General features: G+C 36.8%; 1 protein-coding gene across 2 annotated transcripts in view; it reads right to left on the bottom strand.

Moving 5' to 3' along the window:
• Positions 1-16,783, bottom strand: part of LOC122811943 (leupaxin-like) — a 467,997-nt gene that overhangs the window by 260,705 nt on the left and 190,509 nt on the right. For both annotated transcript variants that reach the window (XM_044084132.1, XM_044084131.1), the window contains one exon: positions 2,597-2,658. In XM_044084132.1, coding sequence (XP_043940067.1) covers positions 2,597-2,658 — 62 coding nt within the window. The remainder of the gene's footprint in view (positions 1-2,596; positions 2,659-16,783) is intronic.

Genomic DNA, 16,783 nt, shown 5'->3' with positions numbered 1-16,783 from the left:
GGAGATGCTGGGTGGGCAGATTGGTCTGACAAGGGAGATGATTTTTCTGAGTTATGATACAGAATCGAAACTGGCTAGACATGATAAGGCCTTGCTGTGTCTAGTAATGGTAGCTGCCAAAAAATCAAGTACTAGAAAATCAAAATCAAAATCTAAACCAACTATACTGGAAGTAGTGAATATAGTAACAGACATAAAACAAATGGAATTGAGATCTTTGGAAAAGGTTAAGAACATACCTCTCCACCTCTTAGAGCAAGACATCTGGACAAAGCCATAAATAATTGGGGACAAAGGTCCAGAAATAGGGACACTTTTTAAATATTGCTTGTACGAACTTAGAAAGTTGATAGAATAACAGGTTTTGCATTAGCATTAATTTTCTGAAGGACATGAAGTCTGAAACTCAACCCTAAATGATTTTCCAGAAAACCACAATTTTATGAGAAACAGACCAAAAATATAAGGCATAAATCTGGACATTCTGTGAAAATCCATACAGTTGAGAGGTATTGTAGGCACAAACTACATAGCAAAAAGTGGGAACTGTAGAAACAATACGTACAAGGGTGGAATGAGGCCTAAAAGGCAGCAGGACTTAAATTATTTTTGTAATGTCTGAGTGAGAAAGACTGAGTAGATTATAAGTGATGTATAATGTTTGCAATGGGGAGTGTGTCAGTATAGTTCGTGGTGTAAAATGATTTTGACTAGGATTGTGTCATGTGGTTTGTTTTCTTTTATATAAATGTATGATTGCCTGTGTAGTGAGTCGTGGTTTAGTGAAGATGTTTCTTGTTCAAAAAAAGCAGGAATTGAATAGTTTATATAATATTCTTGGGTTACATGATATGTAGCAATATATGGGAAGTATAGTGTTTGTTATGTTAATATAGTTTGATTACTTTTACATGAATGTAAATTTCCAATGTCACAAGTGATAATTTAATAAAGCTGTTTGAAAAAAAATGAATTTAACTGTTTCCTCTACTTATGGCTAGGAACCTGAAGTACTGTCATTCAATTATTCCCTTGATCAAGTGGCAGTTTCAGCCTCCAGTGAAGATGCAGGATCTGCCACAAACATCTCTGCAATCTTACCACATCTCCCTCTGAGTCAAGCTGCATGTACCTGCATATTTCAGGGTTTAATGTGATCTTGCACTGCTTATTAAAACATCTACAAGGATATCTCCAAACATGGCTTCCTTCCTTGTAAATAGACTCTACCCAGTGGATCATTCCTGGTCAACAAATTGTAAAAAAATATGGACAATACTTCACTGGAAACTATAGGTAAGGCAATATAAACTAATTACAAATTAAACTATATACAGTAAGTATTATTGGCCAATAATTATATCTATTTTAAAATGTGTCAGAATATAGTATTAAGTTATAACAGTAATGCATTGGCTCATAAACTCATTACTCGTAGCAGAGCATAGCTGTTGAAGAAGGAGTGAGACAAAGACAAAATTTGTGTGCCTGAGTTCTTGTACATTTATATCCAAACAGGCAGTTACGTTTTGTTGATACAGTGACACATGATAATAAGAAGCACATATATCAGATACTGTATGTAGATTCTACTAGAGATACACAGTCATATGTGCAGAGAGGAAGAAAATATATGCAAAGAGACATTAGATTAAATTGGATAAAATGTTGGCTGCACATAGATAGCTAGTTATTTGTAGATGAAAAAGCTTCAGATACTTCTGGGTTACCCAGAAAGTGGGCCAGGATTAAGGCTACATTAGAGGATGAAATTGTAGGCAAACATTCATATCTGTGGTAATCTCAATGAACAAGCAGAAGTGTTTCAAGAGGAATTCCACTTTATTGACAGTAGTACTTCACAGTCCTAAAAATATGATCATTTATCTACCCCATCTATTATATTCAAACAAAATCTGAAAGTTTAGAGAAGTAATCACTCCCTTATGCTCAACATTGATCAGATCAATTATTGAGTACAATGTCCCCTCTGGGGGAACTACACATATCGAACAATTAAAAAGACCCCAAATGTCCATGAGCTATCAAGAAAGGCTGGAAGCTCTAGCCCTTTTTTTGTGTTACAGAGTTTTGAGAGGAGACTGCTGTTTTGCTTACCATGCCATTAGAAATCCAGTTATCCTGGACCTTTTGCATTTCCATAAGTCCAAAGACTCTACCAGCTGTAGAACCAGGAACATAAATTAAAACATGGTGGTGGGACAGGTTTATAACCCAGCATCTCCTTAACCTGTGGAATAAACTTTCCTAGCATGTTAAGCAGTGAGACGTAACCAAGATGACCAGATAGTTTTCATAAATTTACGCTGGGATTGTCAAATATGACCCTCTTGAGCAAGGAAGTGTAGCCTGATAGAGGGCACTAACAAGACATAAATGGTCATAAAACTCAATAGCCTTGGAATATATATGAATCTATTTATAAATTATCACCTTTTATCAGGAAAGAAGGCAAATAATGATAAGGCATAAGAGAAGCATTTATAGTTAATTATAACTGTAAGCAAATGGTACAGAAGGCAATCAAACTTTTAACAAAGGATACTTCCGGAGAAAAGATGAAAATGTTTCTTACCTGTACAAGTGATCATTCTCTGATGTCTGAGACTTTAGGCGAGTCATATATACTGGCTGTACCTGCAGAGATAAAAAAATAGCATATTTTACTTTCAAATTTTCAGGATCTGCTATGGAATACTAAAGTGCTTCAAACCTATCATGTACTGTGTTCATCCATAATAATATCACACATTATCACCCCAAGAATATATCCACTATATTAGCAGACAAATTTAGTGCTAACTTTACCTCAGCTACCCAGACTATTGCCCTATTATCCCTGAAAATTTAGTTTCCCATAAAGTCACCTTGGAACAAGTCTTAGAGCCCCTGTCAAAGGCTAAAAATAATACTTCCATGGGACCAACCATCATATTAGGCTGCATTCTCATCAGCACCAAGTATGTACTGAAAACTGTTTAAACTCAGTCTCTTCACAGGGTTTGCACCTAATGCCTGGAGAACAACCATTGTGACTGCCCTACACAAGAGAGGCCCTCTGCTGACCCAGGTAATTATAGGCCCGTTAGCCTCACCAGCCTAATATGTAAAGCCATGGAATGTATCATAGCTGAAATTATTTATGCAGACATAGGCAGCTTAACTAATCTAGATCCTAATTGTCTTGGTTTCCTGAAAATCGAGTCTTGCCTTCGGAATCTAGTAAAGATGAAAGAATGTGGTGACCTTGGGCAATTGATCAAGGTCTTAAAACAGGGAGCAAAGAAGATCTGAGTAACAGATAAGGAGTCTAACAAGGCTGAATAAACTATTATGTATGGAGAACTTTAATGCACTCTATGTGGAATATGAATATGTAGAAGTAAAAAAGATGTTCCCAATAAGAATGCACTCCTAGACTTCAGTAGACTTTCAGCTCCATCCATACAGGATGCTGACAAGCAGGTCAAGAAGAATGAAGTCTGGAGAACTGTATGAAGTGGGTGAAGAGTGAACACATAAGAAAAGTGTAGAGGGTAGACGTGGGAGGGCATTGTTGAAGAAATAATGATCATCAAGGGGGCATGTGATACAGGCAACAGGTCTTGATAGTTTAGTATTTTATATTATTTATCACATGGTGAACACAGATGATCTATTTGCAGATGACACAGATCAACAATGAACTTCTGTAAGGCATCCACCCAATATATCAGCATAGTAGCTGCCTTGAACAAACCTTGAATTTCAGGTTTATTTATTTCATACTTTGCACCCTGGGTTTAATGTGGCAAGACTGTTACACTGTGGATTGTGCAAACAATATAATACTGACGTAGAATAAAACCACTGGAAACATGAGCCACAAAGCATTACAGAAAATGATGAAGTCTACATCACATGGGATTATCCATTACCAACAGTTCAAAAGACAGATGTGAGAAAACCAGATGTAGTGGTCCATGAAAAGAATAGAAAAATAGCATTGATCATTGAAATCGCTACACCCAGTGACTACAGTGTCTTGCATACAGAGAGAGATACAAAGTCATAAGATAACAGGATTTGCAGGCAGAAACGAGAACAGTGTGGAAGAAAGATACCCAGACAGTTCCAATAGTAGTAAAAGCAATAGGTCTTATAAAAAAGAATTTACAATAATATTTAGATATGTTACCAATACATGTAACTCTGTACGAATTGCAGGAGTCATTACTGGGTACATTACAGGTGCTGCGAAAAGCACTTCTGACTAACATCAAAGATTGAAACAATACTAATTTCATGAACTTTAATCATACTTTGACTTCGGAATGGGGTCCTTTCCCGTCATGGTATTAGAAACCAAAAAGATTTGGAGAAATTAAAAAAGAGAGAAGACATTTTTTGACAATTTGTCCGATATATTTTTTTCTTGGTTGTAAATACTTCTGAATGTCAGTTTTTCAGTCTCTCTCTGTGTTACTCAGCAGAGTTTGAGTGGTTTTGCAAGCATAAATACAGTGTTCTTGTGTGAACTTTAGTTTGTCATCTTCAATCTGACTTCAGATTGTTGCTATTTTTCTGGTTTATGAATTATGATCATACATTTGCAGTATTTTCTAATTCTTCTGATTGCCATAGTTTAACATTTAAATATACATTTGGTTTTATTTTGGAGTACATTAGTAATCAGAACCATTAAATCACTGCAACTTCCAGTAAATCTTGCTGACAAAAATAAAAAAATAAAAATGAAAATAAAAAAATAAAAAAAACAGTTGATTACCTGACCAGTAGATACAGACTGTATAATGGATATAACCCATTGTCTACCTATTTATCCACTGTACCTTACCAATAACATTACTTTCTGTATTTTACAAATTGTTGCAATAATTTGAAGTATTTCTCTCCGGGCTTCTGCTGAAAGTGGATTCTGCTCAGTCCGACTGCCCCCAGTTACCAAATGTAATGAAACAAACAACTTAATGCAAAGACAGCACTAAATGATATACTTAAAGCACAAATGTAGCTTGATAAAAAATAATGGCCTTCCAACAGTACAGTTTCACTATGAAAAGAGAGGTGGCTAAGAAAACTAAGTATATAATATGGGAAAAGAAACAAGTAGGACAGTGCAAGCTGAAGAATTAGGAAGGATACAGAGCAAAACAGCTTTATTTACCTCGCATTTTCCCCCACCCCAACACATGTTTACACCAGTGCCCATGTGGCGTGCACTCGCGCGCGCGCGCACACACACACACACACACACACACACACACACACACACACACACACACACACACACACACACACACACACACACAAAATCAAACCATCATCTCGGTTTTAAATTCCATCTAGTATGTCAGTTCTCTCACACTGAAAGATATAAACAATTCTATATTTTTATATTGATTTACAAACTCCAGAGTCTCAGAGGTATATCTGCAATATAGTGCTAAACTGTATTAAAGTACCAATGGATATCCTTTGTTAGTCAATAAACAACTATGTTTCTAAAATAAAATTAAATATAAAAATTGTATTTGTCTGTTTCAGTATTCATTTTTTCTGTCTGCTATCAATGCATACAAGTATAGTATATGTCTGTTTGCTGTGCATATTTAAATACTCAGACACCTATGCTTAGAAAACATTTTTAAGGAAAGTTGGCTGCAATCCTGCCAACTTCATGGATGAAATTTGGCTTTACCCACTTTAATAAAGCAATTTTACTATTGCATATTCTTACAGTATTCTGCAATTAAACAAGCTGAGTGACTAGACAAAAAATTGTGTATAACACCTGGTCTTTTCATACATACCAAATCAATTTACTTTTAAATATAGAATTAGTTTTTTAGGGCAATGCAAATCTAACCAAGAAAGTCTGTAGCATGACTGGATTTTAAAACTTCAGCTTGGCAAGCTAAGAACTTGGTTATATTCAACTGGACGTATAAGAGAATTTAAGTACCTTTTTATGCACTTTTTTCTTTTAAAAAATACAGTATTTAAATTGATTTAAACTGTGTATGAAGGAGTGTTGAAGGAATTTTTAACTGGTTATTCTGCTCTTCAGTAACTTGAACTAAAAGCTAGTGTTGGCTGAATTTTGTTATTTGCTAGTAATTACAGGTGTGGGGGTAGCCACATTCAGTGATTTCCTGTCCTTGCATATTTAAACTGGTGCATGTGAAATAATTCCTGCTTTAAAACTTCAGCTTGGCAAGCTAAGAACTTGGTTATATTCAACTGGACGTATAAGAGAATTTAAGTACCTTTTTATGCACTTTTTCTTTTAAAAATACAGTATTTAAATTGATTTAAACTGTGTATGAAGGAGTGTTGAAGGAATTTTTAACTGGTTATTCTGCTCTTCAGTAACTTGAACTAAAAGCTAGTGTTGGCTGAATTTTGTTATTTGCTAGTAATTACAGGTGTGGGGGTAGCCACATTCAGTGATTTCCTGTCCTTGCATATTTAAACTGGTGCATGTGAAATAATTCCTGCTTTAAAACTTCAGCTTGGCAAGCTAAGAACTTGGTTATATTCAACTGGACGTATAAGAGAATTTAAGTACCTTTTATGCACTTTTTCTTTTAAAAATACAGTATTTAAATTGATTTAAACTGTGTATGAAGGAGTGTTGAAGGAATTTTTAACTGGTTATTCTGCTCTTCAGTAACTTGAACTAAAAGCTAGTGTTGGCTGAATTTTGTTATTTGCTAGTAATTACAGGTGTGGGGTAGCCACATTCAGTGATTTCCTGTCCTTGCATATTTAAACTGGTGCATGTGAAATAATTCCTGCTTTAAAACTTCAGCTTGGCAAGCTAAGAACTTGGTTATATTCAACTGGACGTATAAGAGAATTTAAGTACCTTTTTATGCACTTTTTCTTTTAAAAATACAGTATTTAAATTGATTTAAACTGTGTATGAAGGAGTGTTGAAGGAATTTTTAACTGGTTATTCTGCTCTTCAGTAACTTGAACTAAAAGCTAGTGTTGGCTGAATTTTGTTATTTGCTAGTAATTACAGGTGTGGGGTAGCCACATTCAGTGATTTCCTGTCCTTGCATATTTAAACTGGTGCATGTGAAATAATTCCTGCTTTAAAACTTCAGCTTGGCAAGCTAAGAACTTGGTTATATTCAACTGGACGTATAAGAGAATTTAAGTACCTTTTATGCACTTTTTCTTTTAAAAATACAGTATTTAAATTGATTTAAACTGTGTATGAAGGAGTGTTGAAGGAATTTTTAACTGGTTATTCTGCTCTTCAGTAACTTGAACTAAAAGCTAGTGTTGGCTGAATTTTGTTATTTGCTAGTAATTACAGGTGTGGGGGTAGCCACATTCAGTGATTTCCTGTCCTTGCATATTTAAACTGGTGCATGTGAAATAATTCCTGCTTTAAAACTTCAGCTTGGCAAGCTAAGAACTTGGTTATATTCAACTGGACGTATAAGAGAATTTAAGTACCTTTTATGCACTTTTTTCTTTTAAAAATACAGTATTTAAATTGATTTAAACTGTGTATGAAGGAGTGTTGAAGGAATTTTAACTGGTTATTCTGCTCTTCAGTAACTTGAACTAAAAGCTAGTGTTGGCTGAATTTTGTTATTTGCTAGTAATTACAGGTGTGGGGTAGCCACATTCAGTGATTTCCTGTCCTTGCATATTTAAACTGGTGCATGTGAAATAATTCCTGCTTTAAAACTTCAGCTTGGCAAGCTAAGAACTTGGTTATATTCAACTGGACGTATAAGAGAATTTAAGTACCTTTTTATGCACTTTTTTCTTTTAAAAAATACAGTATTTAAATTGATTTAAACTGTGTATGAAGGAGTGTTGAAGGAATTTTTAACTGGTTATTCTGCTCTTCAGTAACTTGAACTAAAAGCTAGTGTTGGCTGAATTTTGTTATTTGCTAGTAATTACAGGTGTGGGGGTAGCCACATTCAGTGATTTCCTGTCCTTGCATATTTAAACTGGTGCATGTGAAATAATTCCTGCTTTAAAACTTCAGCTTGGCAAGCTAAGAACTTGGTTATATTCAACTGGACGTATAAGAGAATTTAAGTACCTTTTATGCACTTTTTCTTTTAAAAATACAGTATTTAAATTGATTTAAACTGTGTATGAAGGAGTGTTGAAGGAATTTTTAACTGGTTATTCTGCTCTTCAGTAACTTGAACTAAAAGCTAGTGTTGGCTGAATTTTGTTATTTGCTAGTAATTACAGGTGTGGGGGTAGCCACATTCAGTGATTTCCTGTCCTTGCATATTTAAACTGGTGCATGTGAAATAATTCCTGCTTTAAAACTTCAGCTTGGCAAGCTAAGAACTTGGTTATATTCAACTGGACGTTAAGAGAATTTAAGTACCTTTTTATGCACTTTTTCTTTTAAAAATACAGTATTTAAATTGATTTAAACTGTGTATGAAGGAGTGTTGAAGGAATTTTTAACTGGTTATTCTGCTCTTCAGTAACTTGAACTAAAAGCTAGTGTTGGCTGAATTTTGTTATTTGCTAGTAATTACAGGTGTGGGGTAGCCACATTCAGTGATTTCCTGTCCTTGCATATTTAAACTGGTGCATGTGAAATAATTCCTGCTTTAAAACTTCAGCTTGGCAAGCTAAGAACTTGGTTATATTCAACTGGACGTATAAGAGAATTTAAGTACCTTTTATGCACTTTTTCTTTTAAAAATACAGTATTTAAATTGATTTAAACTGTGTATGAAGGAGTGTTGAAGGAATTTTTAACTGGTTATTCTGCTCTTCAGTAACTTGAACTAAAAGCTAGTGTTGGCTGAATTTTGTTATTTGCTAGTAATTACAGGTGTGGGGTAGCCACATTCAGTGATTTCCTGTCCTTGCATATTTAAACTGGTGCATGTGAAATAATTCCTGCTTTAAAACTTCAGCTTGGCAAGCTAAGAACTTGGTTATATTCAACTGGACGTATAAGAGAATTTAAGTACCCTTTTATGCACTTTTTTTTTTTTAAAAATACAGTATTTAAATTGATTTAAACTGTGTATGAAGGAGTGTTGAAGGAATTTTTAACTGGTTATTCTGCTCTTCAGTAACTTGAACTAAAAGCTAGTGTTGGCTGAATTTTGTTATTTGCTAGTAATTACAGGTGTGGGGTAGCCACATTCAGTGATTTCCTGTCCTTGCATATTTAAACTGGTGCATGTGAAATAATTCCTGCTTTAAAACTTCAGCTTGGCAAGCTAAGAACTTGGTTATATTCAACTGGACGTATAAGAGAATTTAAGTACCTTTTTATGCACTTTTTCTTTTAAAAAATACAGTATTTAAATTGATTTAAACTGTGTATGAAGGAGTGTTGAAGGAATTTTAACTGGTTATTCTGCTCTTCAGTAACTTGAACTAAAAGCTAGTGTTGGCTGAATTTTGTTATTTGCTAGTAATTACAGGTGTGGGGGTAGCCACATTCAGTGATTTCCTGTCCTTGCATATTTAAACTGGTGCATGTGAAATAATTCCTGCTTTAAAACTTCAGCTTGGCAAGCTAAGAACTTGGTTATATTCAACTGGACGTATAAGAGAATTTAAGTACCTTTTTATGCACTTTTTCTTTTAAAAATACAGTATTTAAATTGATTTAAACTGTGTATGAAGGAGTGTTGAAGGAATTTTTAACTGGTTATTCTGCTCTTCAGTAACTTGAACTAAAAGCTAGTGTTGGCTGAATTTTGTTATTTGCTAGTAATTACAGGTGTGGGGGTAGCCACATTCAGTGATTTCCTGTCCTTGCATATTTAAACTGGTGCATGTGAAATAATTCCTGCTTTAAAACTTCAGCTTGGCAAGCTAAGAACTTGGTTATATTCAACTGGACGTATAAGAGAATTTAAGTACCTTTTATGCACTTTTTCTTTTAAAAATACAGTATTTAAATTGATTTAAACTGTGTATGAAGGAGTGTTGAAGGAATTTTTAACTGGTTATTCTGCTCTTCAGTAACTTGAACTAAAAGCTAGTGTTGGCTGAATTTTGTTATTTGCTAGTAATTACAGGTGTGGGGGTAGCCACATTCAGTGATTTCCTGTCCTTGCATATTTAAACTGGTGCATGTGAAATAATTCCTGCTTTAAAACTTCAGCTTGGCAAGCTAAGAACTTGGTTATATTCAACTGGACGTATAAGAGAATTTAAGTACCTTTTTATGCACTTTTTCTTTTAAAAATACAGTATTTAAATTGATTTAAACTGTGTATGAAGGAGTGTTGAAGGAATTTTTAACTGGTTATTCTGCTCTTCAGTAACTTGAACTAAAAGCTAGTGTTGGCTGAATTTTGTTATTTGCTAGTAATTACAGGTGTGGGGGTAGCCACATTCAGTGATTTCCTGTCCTTGCATATTTAAACTGGTGCATGTGAAATAATTCCTGCTTTAAAACTTCAGCTTGGCAAGCTAAGAACTTGGTTATATTCAACTGGACGTATAAGAGAATTTAAGTACCTTTTATGCACTTTTTCTTTTAAAAAATACAGTATTTAAATTGATTTAAACTGTGTATGAAGGAGTGTTGAAGGAATTTTTAACTGGTTATTCTGCTCTTCAGTAACTTGAACTAAAAGCTAGTGTTGGCTGAATTTTGTTATTTGCTAGTAATTACAGGTGTGGGGTAGCCACATTCAGTGATTTCCTGTCCTTGCATATTTAAACTGGTGCATGTGAAATAATTCCTGCTTTAAAACTTCAGCTTGGCAAGCTAAGAACTTGGTTATATTCAACTGGACGTATAAGAGAATTTAAGTACCTTTTATGCACTTTTTCTTTTAAAAATACAGTATTTAAATTGATTTAAACTGTGTATGAAGGAGTGTTGAAGGAATTTTTAACTGGTTATTCTGCTCTTCAGTAACTTGAACTAAAAGCTAGTGTTGGCTGAATTTTGTTATTTGCTAGTAATTACAGGTGTGGGGGTAGCCACATTCAGTGATTTCCTGTCCTTGCATATTTAAACTGGTGCATGTGAAATAATTCCTGCTTTAAAACTTCAGCTTGGCAAGCTAAGAACTTGGTTATATTCAACTGGACGTATAAGAGAATTTAAGTACCTTTTATGCACTTTTTTCTTTTAAAAATACAGTATTTAAATTGATTTAAACTGTGTATGAAGGAGTGTTGAAGGAATTTTTAACTGGTTATTCTGCTCTTCAGTAACTTGAACTAAAAGCTAGTGTTGGCTGAATTTTGTTATTTGCTAGTAATTACAGGTGTGGGGGTAGCCACATTCAGTGATTTCCTGTCCTTGCATATTTAAACTGGTGCATGTGAAATAATTCCTGCTTTAAAACTTCAGCTTGGCAAGCTAAGAACTTGGTTATATTCAACTGGACGTATAAGAGAATTTAAGTACCTTTTTATGCACTTTTTCTTTTTAAAAAATACAGTATTTAAATTGATTTAAACTGTGTATGAAGGAGTGTTGAAGGAATTTTTAACTGGTTATTCTGCTCTTCAGTAACTTGAACTAAAAGCTAGTGTTGGCTGAATTTTGTTATTTGCTAGTAATTACAGGTGTGGGGGTAGCCACATTCAGTGATTTCCTGTCCTTGCATATTTAAACTGGTGCATGTGAAATAATTCCTGCTTTAAAACTTCAGCTTGGCAAGCTAAGAACTTGGTTATATTCAACTGGACGTATAAGAGAATTTAAGTACCTTTTATGCACTTTTTCTTTTAAAAAATACAGTATTTAAATTGATTTAAACTGTGTATGAAGGAGTGTTGAAGGAATTTTTAACTGGTTATTCTGCTCTTCAGTAACTTGAACTAAAAGCTAGTGTTGGCTGAATTTTGTTATTTGCTAGTAATTACAGGTGTGGGGGTAGCCACATTCAGTGATTTCCTGTCCTTGCATATTTAAACTGGTGCATGTGAAATAATTCCTGCTTTAAAACTTCAGCTTGGCAAGCTAAGAACTTGGTTATATTCAACTGGACGTATAAGAGAATTTAAGTACCTTTTTATGCACTTTTTTCTTTTAAAAAATACAGTATTTAAATTGATTTAAACTGTGTATGAAGGAGTGTTGAAGGAATTTTTAACTGGTTATTCTGCTCTTCAGTAACTTGAACTAAAAGCTAGTGTTGGCTGAATTTTGTTATTTGCTAGTAATTACAGGTGTGGGGTAGCCACATTCAGTGATTTCCTGTCCTTGCATATTTAAACTGGTGCATGTGAAATAATTCCTGCTTTAAAACTTCAGCTTGGCAAGCTAAGAACTTGGTTATATTCAACTGGACGTATAAGAGAATTTAAGTACCTTTTTATGCACTTTTTCTTTTAAAAAATACAGTATTTAAATTGATTTAAACTGTGTATGAAGGAGTGTTGAAGGAATTTTTAACTGGTTATTCTGCTCTTCAGTTATTCCCACCCACCCGCCCTGTTTTTGTTTTGGTGTTAATCTTAGTGGCATTGGAACTGCCCGCCCCTCAGCCTGCCTCTGGGCCCATCTCATTTGCTCACTCAACTGAGTGCAGTGAGATCATATTCTGATTTCAGGCACTCCTACTGTGTACAAAGAGAGCATCTGGGAAATAGAAAAAAAAAAAAATTAAGCTTATTTCCTGCCTTCTTGTTAAGTGGTACAGACTATTTGTAGGCTTCTGAGCCCCCAAGCCCTTCTGTGTTTGAGGGAAGCCTTCTAGCTTGTTTTTTTTTCTTGTAACTAGCCAGTTTTCTAGTTTCAGCACTCAAATCTGTTTCTTTGATCTCAGCACTTGTTCAGAAAAAAAAAAAAAAAAATTTCATCTGCTTTTACTGTACTTGTGTTTTACCTACTTCTTTTACTTTTGCATCATCTTAAAATACTCAATTGTATTTATTACTGCTTGGTGTAACTCATTCTAAGCCTTTTGGTTTAAACACTTGGGCTTCGGACCAGTTAGTTGTTTTGCACTGAGAGGTTTGTGGTCTGCACTGTTGTGGCAGAACAGGTAGCTTACATCCTTCTAGGTTGAGAACTGCTGATTGAGGGCTCAGTGTCTGTTATTCTAAAAGTGTATTAATTCTGGTTTAAGCACTTGGGCTTTCAAGCCAGTTATTTTACATTAAGAGGGTTCGTGGTCTGCACTCTTGTGGGAGGAGAGGCTGGACTCTGCCCTTCTGAGCTGGGAATTTCTGGTTAAAGGCTTATAGTGCATGCATATCTGAACTGTTTCTTACTGAAGTTGGTGCCTTGTTTGCTGTGGCATAGACTGGATTCGGGCCTGCTGGATCTAGCTTTGTTTGTGTAACTTGAGCACTAATCCAGACATTCTCTAAAGTATTCAATGGTATTTATTACTGCTTGGTTGTAACTTGATTAAAGTGTAGCTATCATTCAAGTCTTTTGGATTAAGCACTTGGGCTTCAGACCAGTTGTTTTACATTAGGAAGGTTTGTGGCAAGCACTGTGGTGGCAGGACAGGTAGCTTTCATCCTTCTAAGTTGGGAACTGCTGATTGAGAGCCCAGTGTCCAAGTGTATTAGTTCTGGTTTAGGCACTTGGGCTTCAGGCCAGTTATTTTACATTAAGAAGGTTCGTGGACTGCACTCTTGTGAGAGAAGAGGCTGGACTCTGCCCTTCTGAGCTGGGAATTTTCTGGTTAAAGGTTTATAGTGCCTGAATATTTGAACTGTATCTTACTGAAATTGGTTCACCTTGTTTGCTCTAGCATAGACTAGATCCAGGCCTACTGAATCTAGCTTTGTTTATATACTTGTTGTTTGTTTGCTTGTTATTTCCTGGAAGCTAATTCACCTAATACGCAACTTCTCAGCTTCTGTGGATCACTAGTGATATCTGCATTGCTTACTGTACTTATTTCCTTGTTTCACTTGAAAGAAAGTTACTGTTTGTCGTTTTGCATTTAGTTACTTGTATCACATTGCACTCAAGTTACCTGGCACTTGCTCACTAAAGCAATTATATAAGTCAGCACTAAAATTAAAAGCACTACACCCTCACTCCCCACTGGCCCTTGTTTTCAATTAAGGATTTCCCAATATTATTCTAGCATGTCCAAAGGTCAGTTGTCAATCTCCTCTCGGTCCAGCTGGTGAATCTGGGAATCTTGAGGCAATGTTATAACTGCCTCATGTACACAGACAACCCTCTCCTCCTCCCACATAACACAAATACTTGAGATGCAGCTATTTAGCCAAACTGGAGGCTGAGCTCTCTCAACTCAGGACTGGCAAGACCAGACAGGAGGAGAAGGCAACTACACACACCACAAAACCAGCCTCACATAATGCTACCACTCCACTGAATCAAACACATAAACACACAAAGACATACTCGGAGGCTCTGAGTAAAATTTACCTAAACAGCAGAGGCCTCCAAAGCAGACACCCAAACAACTGCTACCTCAAGACACCCCACAAGCAACACATAAACCACAAAAGCAGTGTGCAAAGCAGTCACAGCCCTTAAGGCCAAATACAACACCAAACATACTTTTCATAGGTGACTCCATAGTCAGACACACTGACGTCCCACTCACCAGGCTGAACAAGGAGAGGGTCACAGTAAGCTGCCTATCGGGCGCTAGAATCCGCCACATAACACAAGCACTGGTCACTCCACAGCAAGTACAAATATGACACAGTCATTGTCCATGCTGGTGTGAACGACCTGAGACGTACCTCCCTGGACTGCATGAAAAGAGACATAGAGGAGCTCTCTGATTATGTAGCCCAGGCAGGTATGACCCTAACCCTGAGCAGTATCCTTCCTTCACCAAGAATGATGCCACAATATAGAGACAAGATGATCAGCTTTAACAATTGGCTTAATGTCTGGTGTCATTCAAAGGGGATCCAGTGTCTGTCTGCCTGGGACGACATGCTTGACAAGCCACGCTGCCGCAAGGGACGGCTTGCACCTGTCACCCTGGGATTCGGATATTGGCTAAGGCTCTTGCCACCCCCATAGTGCCTTTTTAGGCAAGGCTCAAATTCTAAACCTACCACCCTAGAAAACAAAAATGGGAAGAAATTGAGGGTAATGCTGCTCAATGCCAGAAGTCTAAATCTCAAAATGCACGCACTCGAGGCCCTTCTCAGTATGGAGAACATCGATGTCTGTGCTGTAACTGAAACCTGGTTCAAGGCTCCTGAGAGCACCCGGCACTATTAGGTTTTACCTCATATCATGCGTTCCGCCCCAAAACCCGGACCACTCCACAAAAGGAGGGGTGTATCCATATTCATAAAGGATACTCACACCTCCAGGTTGGTGGCAACGCATGAAGCTTGAAACCATCCAGGTGCAACTAACAATAGGCAAAACTGCTCTACAAATTGTAGCATGCTACAGGCCACCCTCTCAAACTCAGGAACCCCGCACAGCCTTCCTGAAGACACTGGAGGGTATAAATGTATCTCCAAACACCATCATATTGGGTGACTTCAACTACCCGAATATAGACTGGGAACATTACTCAAGCCCTAACTTTCTAGCCCAACGGTTCCTGGAGTTCATAAATTCAAATGCCATGGAACAGCTAGTCACTGTTCCCACGAGAGGAGAAAATATACTAGATCTCATTGTCACAAACATGGGGACAAAATGCTCCACACCGAAGTATATCCCTCATTGGTGAGATCTGATCATAAACTAATCTCACTGGAAATCCAATCCCCACCCCAAACAAAAAAGACCATAGTGAAGAACTTCTCTAAAGCAAACTTCACACTACTCAAGACTGGTGTGGTATCCTTCAAGGCCCCTGAGTCAGAGGAAACCACAACCCAAGCTGCGGAAGCCCTTACAAATGCCTTCTATGAACACCTCCAGGACTGCATGGATCAGGCAATCCCAAATAAAACCAAGACTCTTTCCACAAAGGGCAAACGTCCAGTCTGGTGGACCCCAGCCATTAACAAACTTTACAATAAGAGGAGAAAGCTATTACATGATAGAACAAAATCCATAAAAGGGAAGTCACCCCTGATCATTATTAGTAAAAAATACAAGCACTCATAAAATCAACTAAGGCCAATTTTGAGAGAAAAATTGCCATGGATTCAAAGGACAATCATAAGGCCTTTTTCAGCTATGTTAGGAACCTGGGTGGAAACTCACAGATATGCTCAGAATTAGTCCAAAATGATACAAAAATCACTGAACCCACAGACATTGCCAACATACTGGCAGACAGGTTCAGTGCAAACTTCACCCCTCTCCCCTAAAGGAGAGATAACTATCCCAGCCGAGTGTAGCCTCCCGGACATCTCAAATGCGCAGGTGAAAGCTGCTCTCTCTAAAGCTAAAAACACAGCATCAATGGGACCGGATGGTGTCCCCGGCTGTGTGCTACGAGCTAAATGAGGAATTAAACCCGCACATAAGGCAGCTGTTTAATCTCAGCCTTACCACAGGATACGTGCCCAAGGAGTGGCGTCGGCAACTGTGGTCCCACTCCACAAAGGTGGCCTCTGGACCCTGGTAATTACCGCCCCATAAGCTTAACAAGTCTAGTCTGCAAAGCTATGGAGAGGATCATAATGGAGCTCATAAACAAAGATATAGGGACTTGCAGACATTGGACTCGACCCAGTTTGGCTTTGTCAAGGGAAGATCATGCCTTTTGAACTTGGTCGACTTCTTCAAATAGTCACCAAGGCCATTGATGAGGGAAAGGCAGTCCATACAGCCTACCTTGACCTTGCAAAGGCTTTCGACACAATACCCCACTCGGGTATTGTAGAAAAACTTACCAGCTTAAATGTAAAC

This window comes from Protopterus annectens, chromosome 9.part0 (genome assembly GCF_019279795.1).
Source record: "Protopterus annectens isolate FY-2018-M chromosome 9.part0, PAN1.0, whole genome shotgun sequence".
Classification (NCBI taxonomy): Eukaryota; Metazoa; Chordata; order Ceratodontiformes; family Protopteridae; genus Protopterus; species Protopterus annectens.
This window is presented reverse-complemented; position numbering and strand designations above follow the sequence as displayed.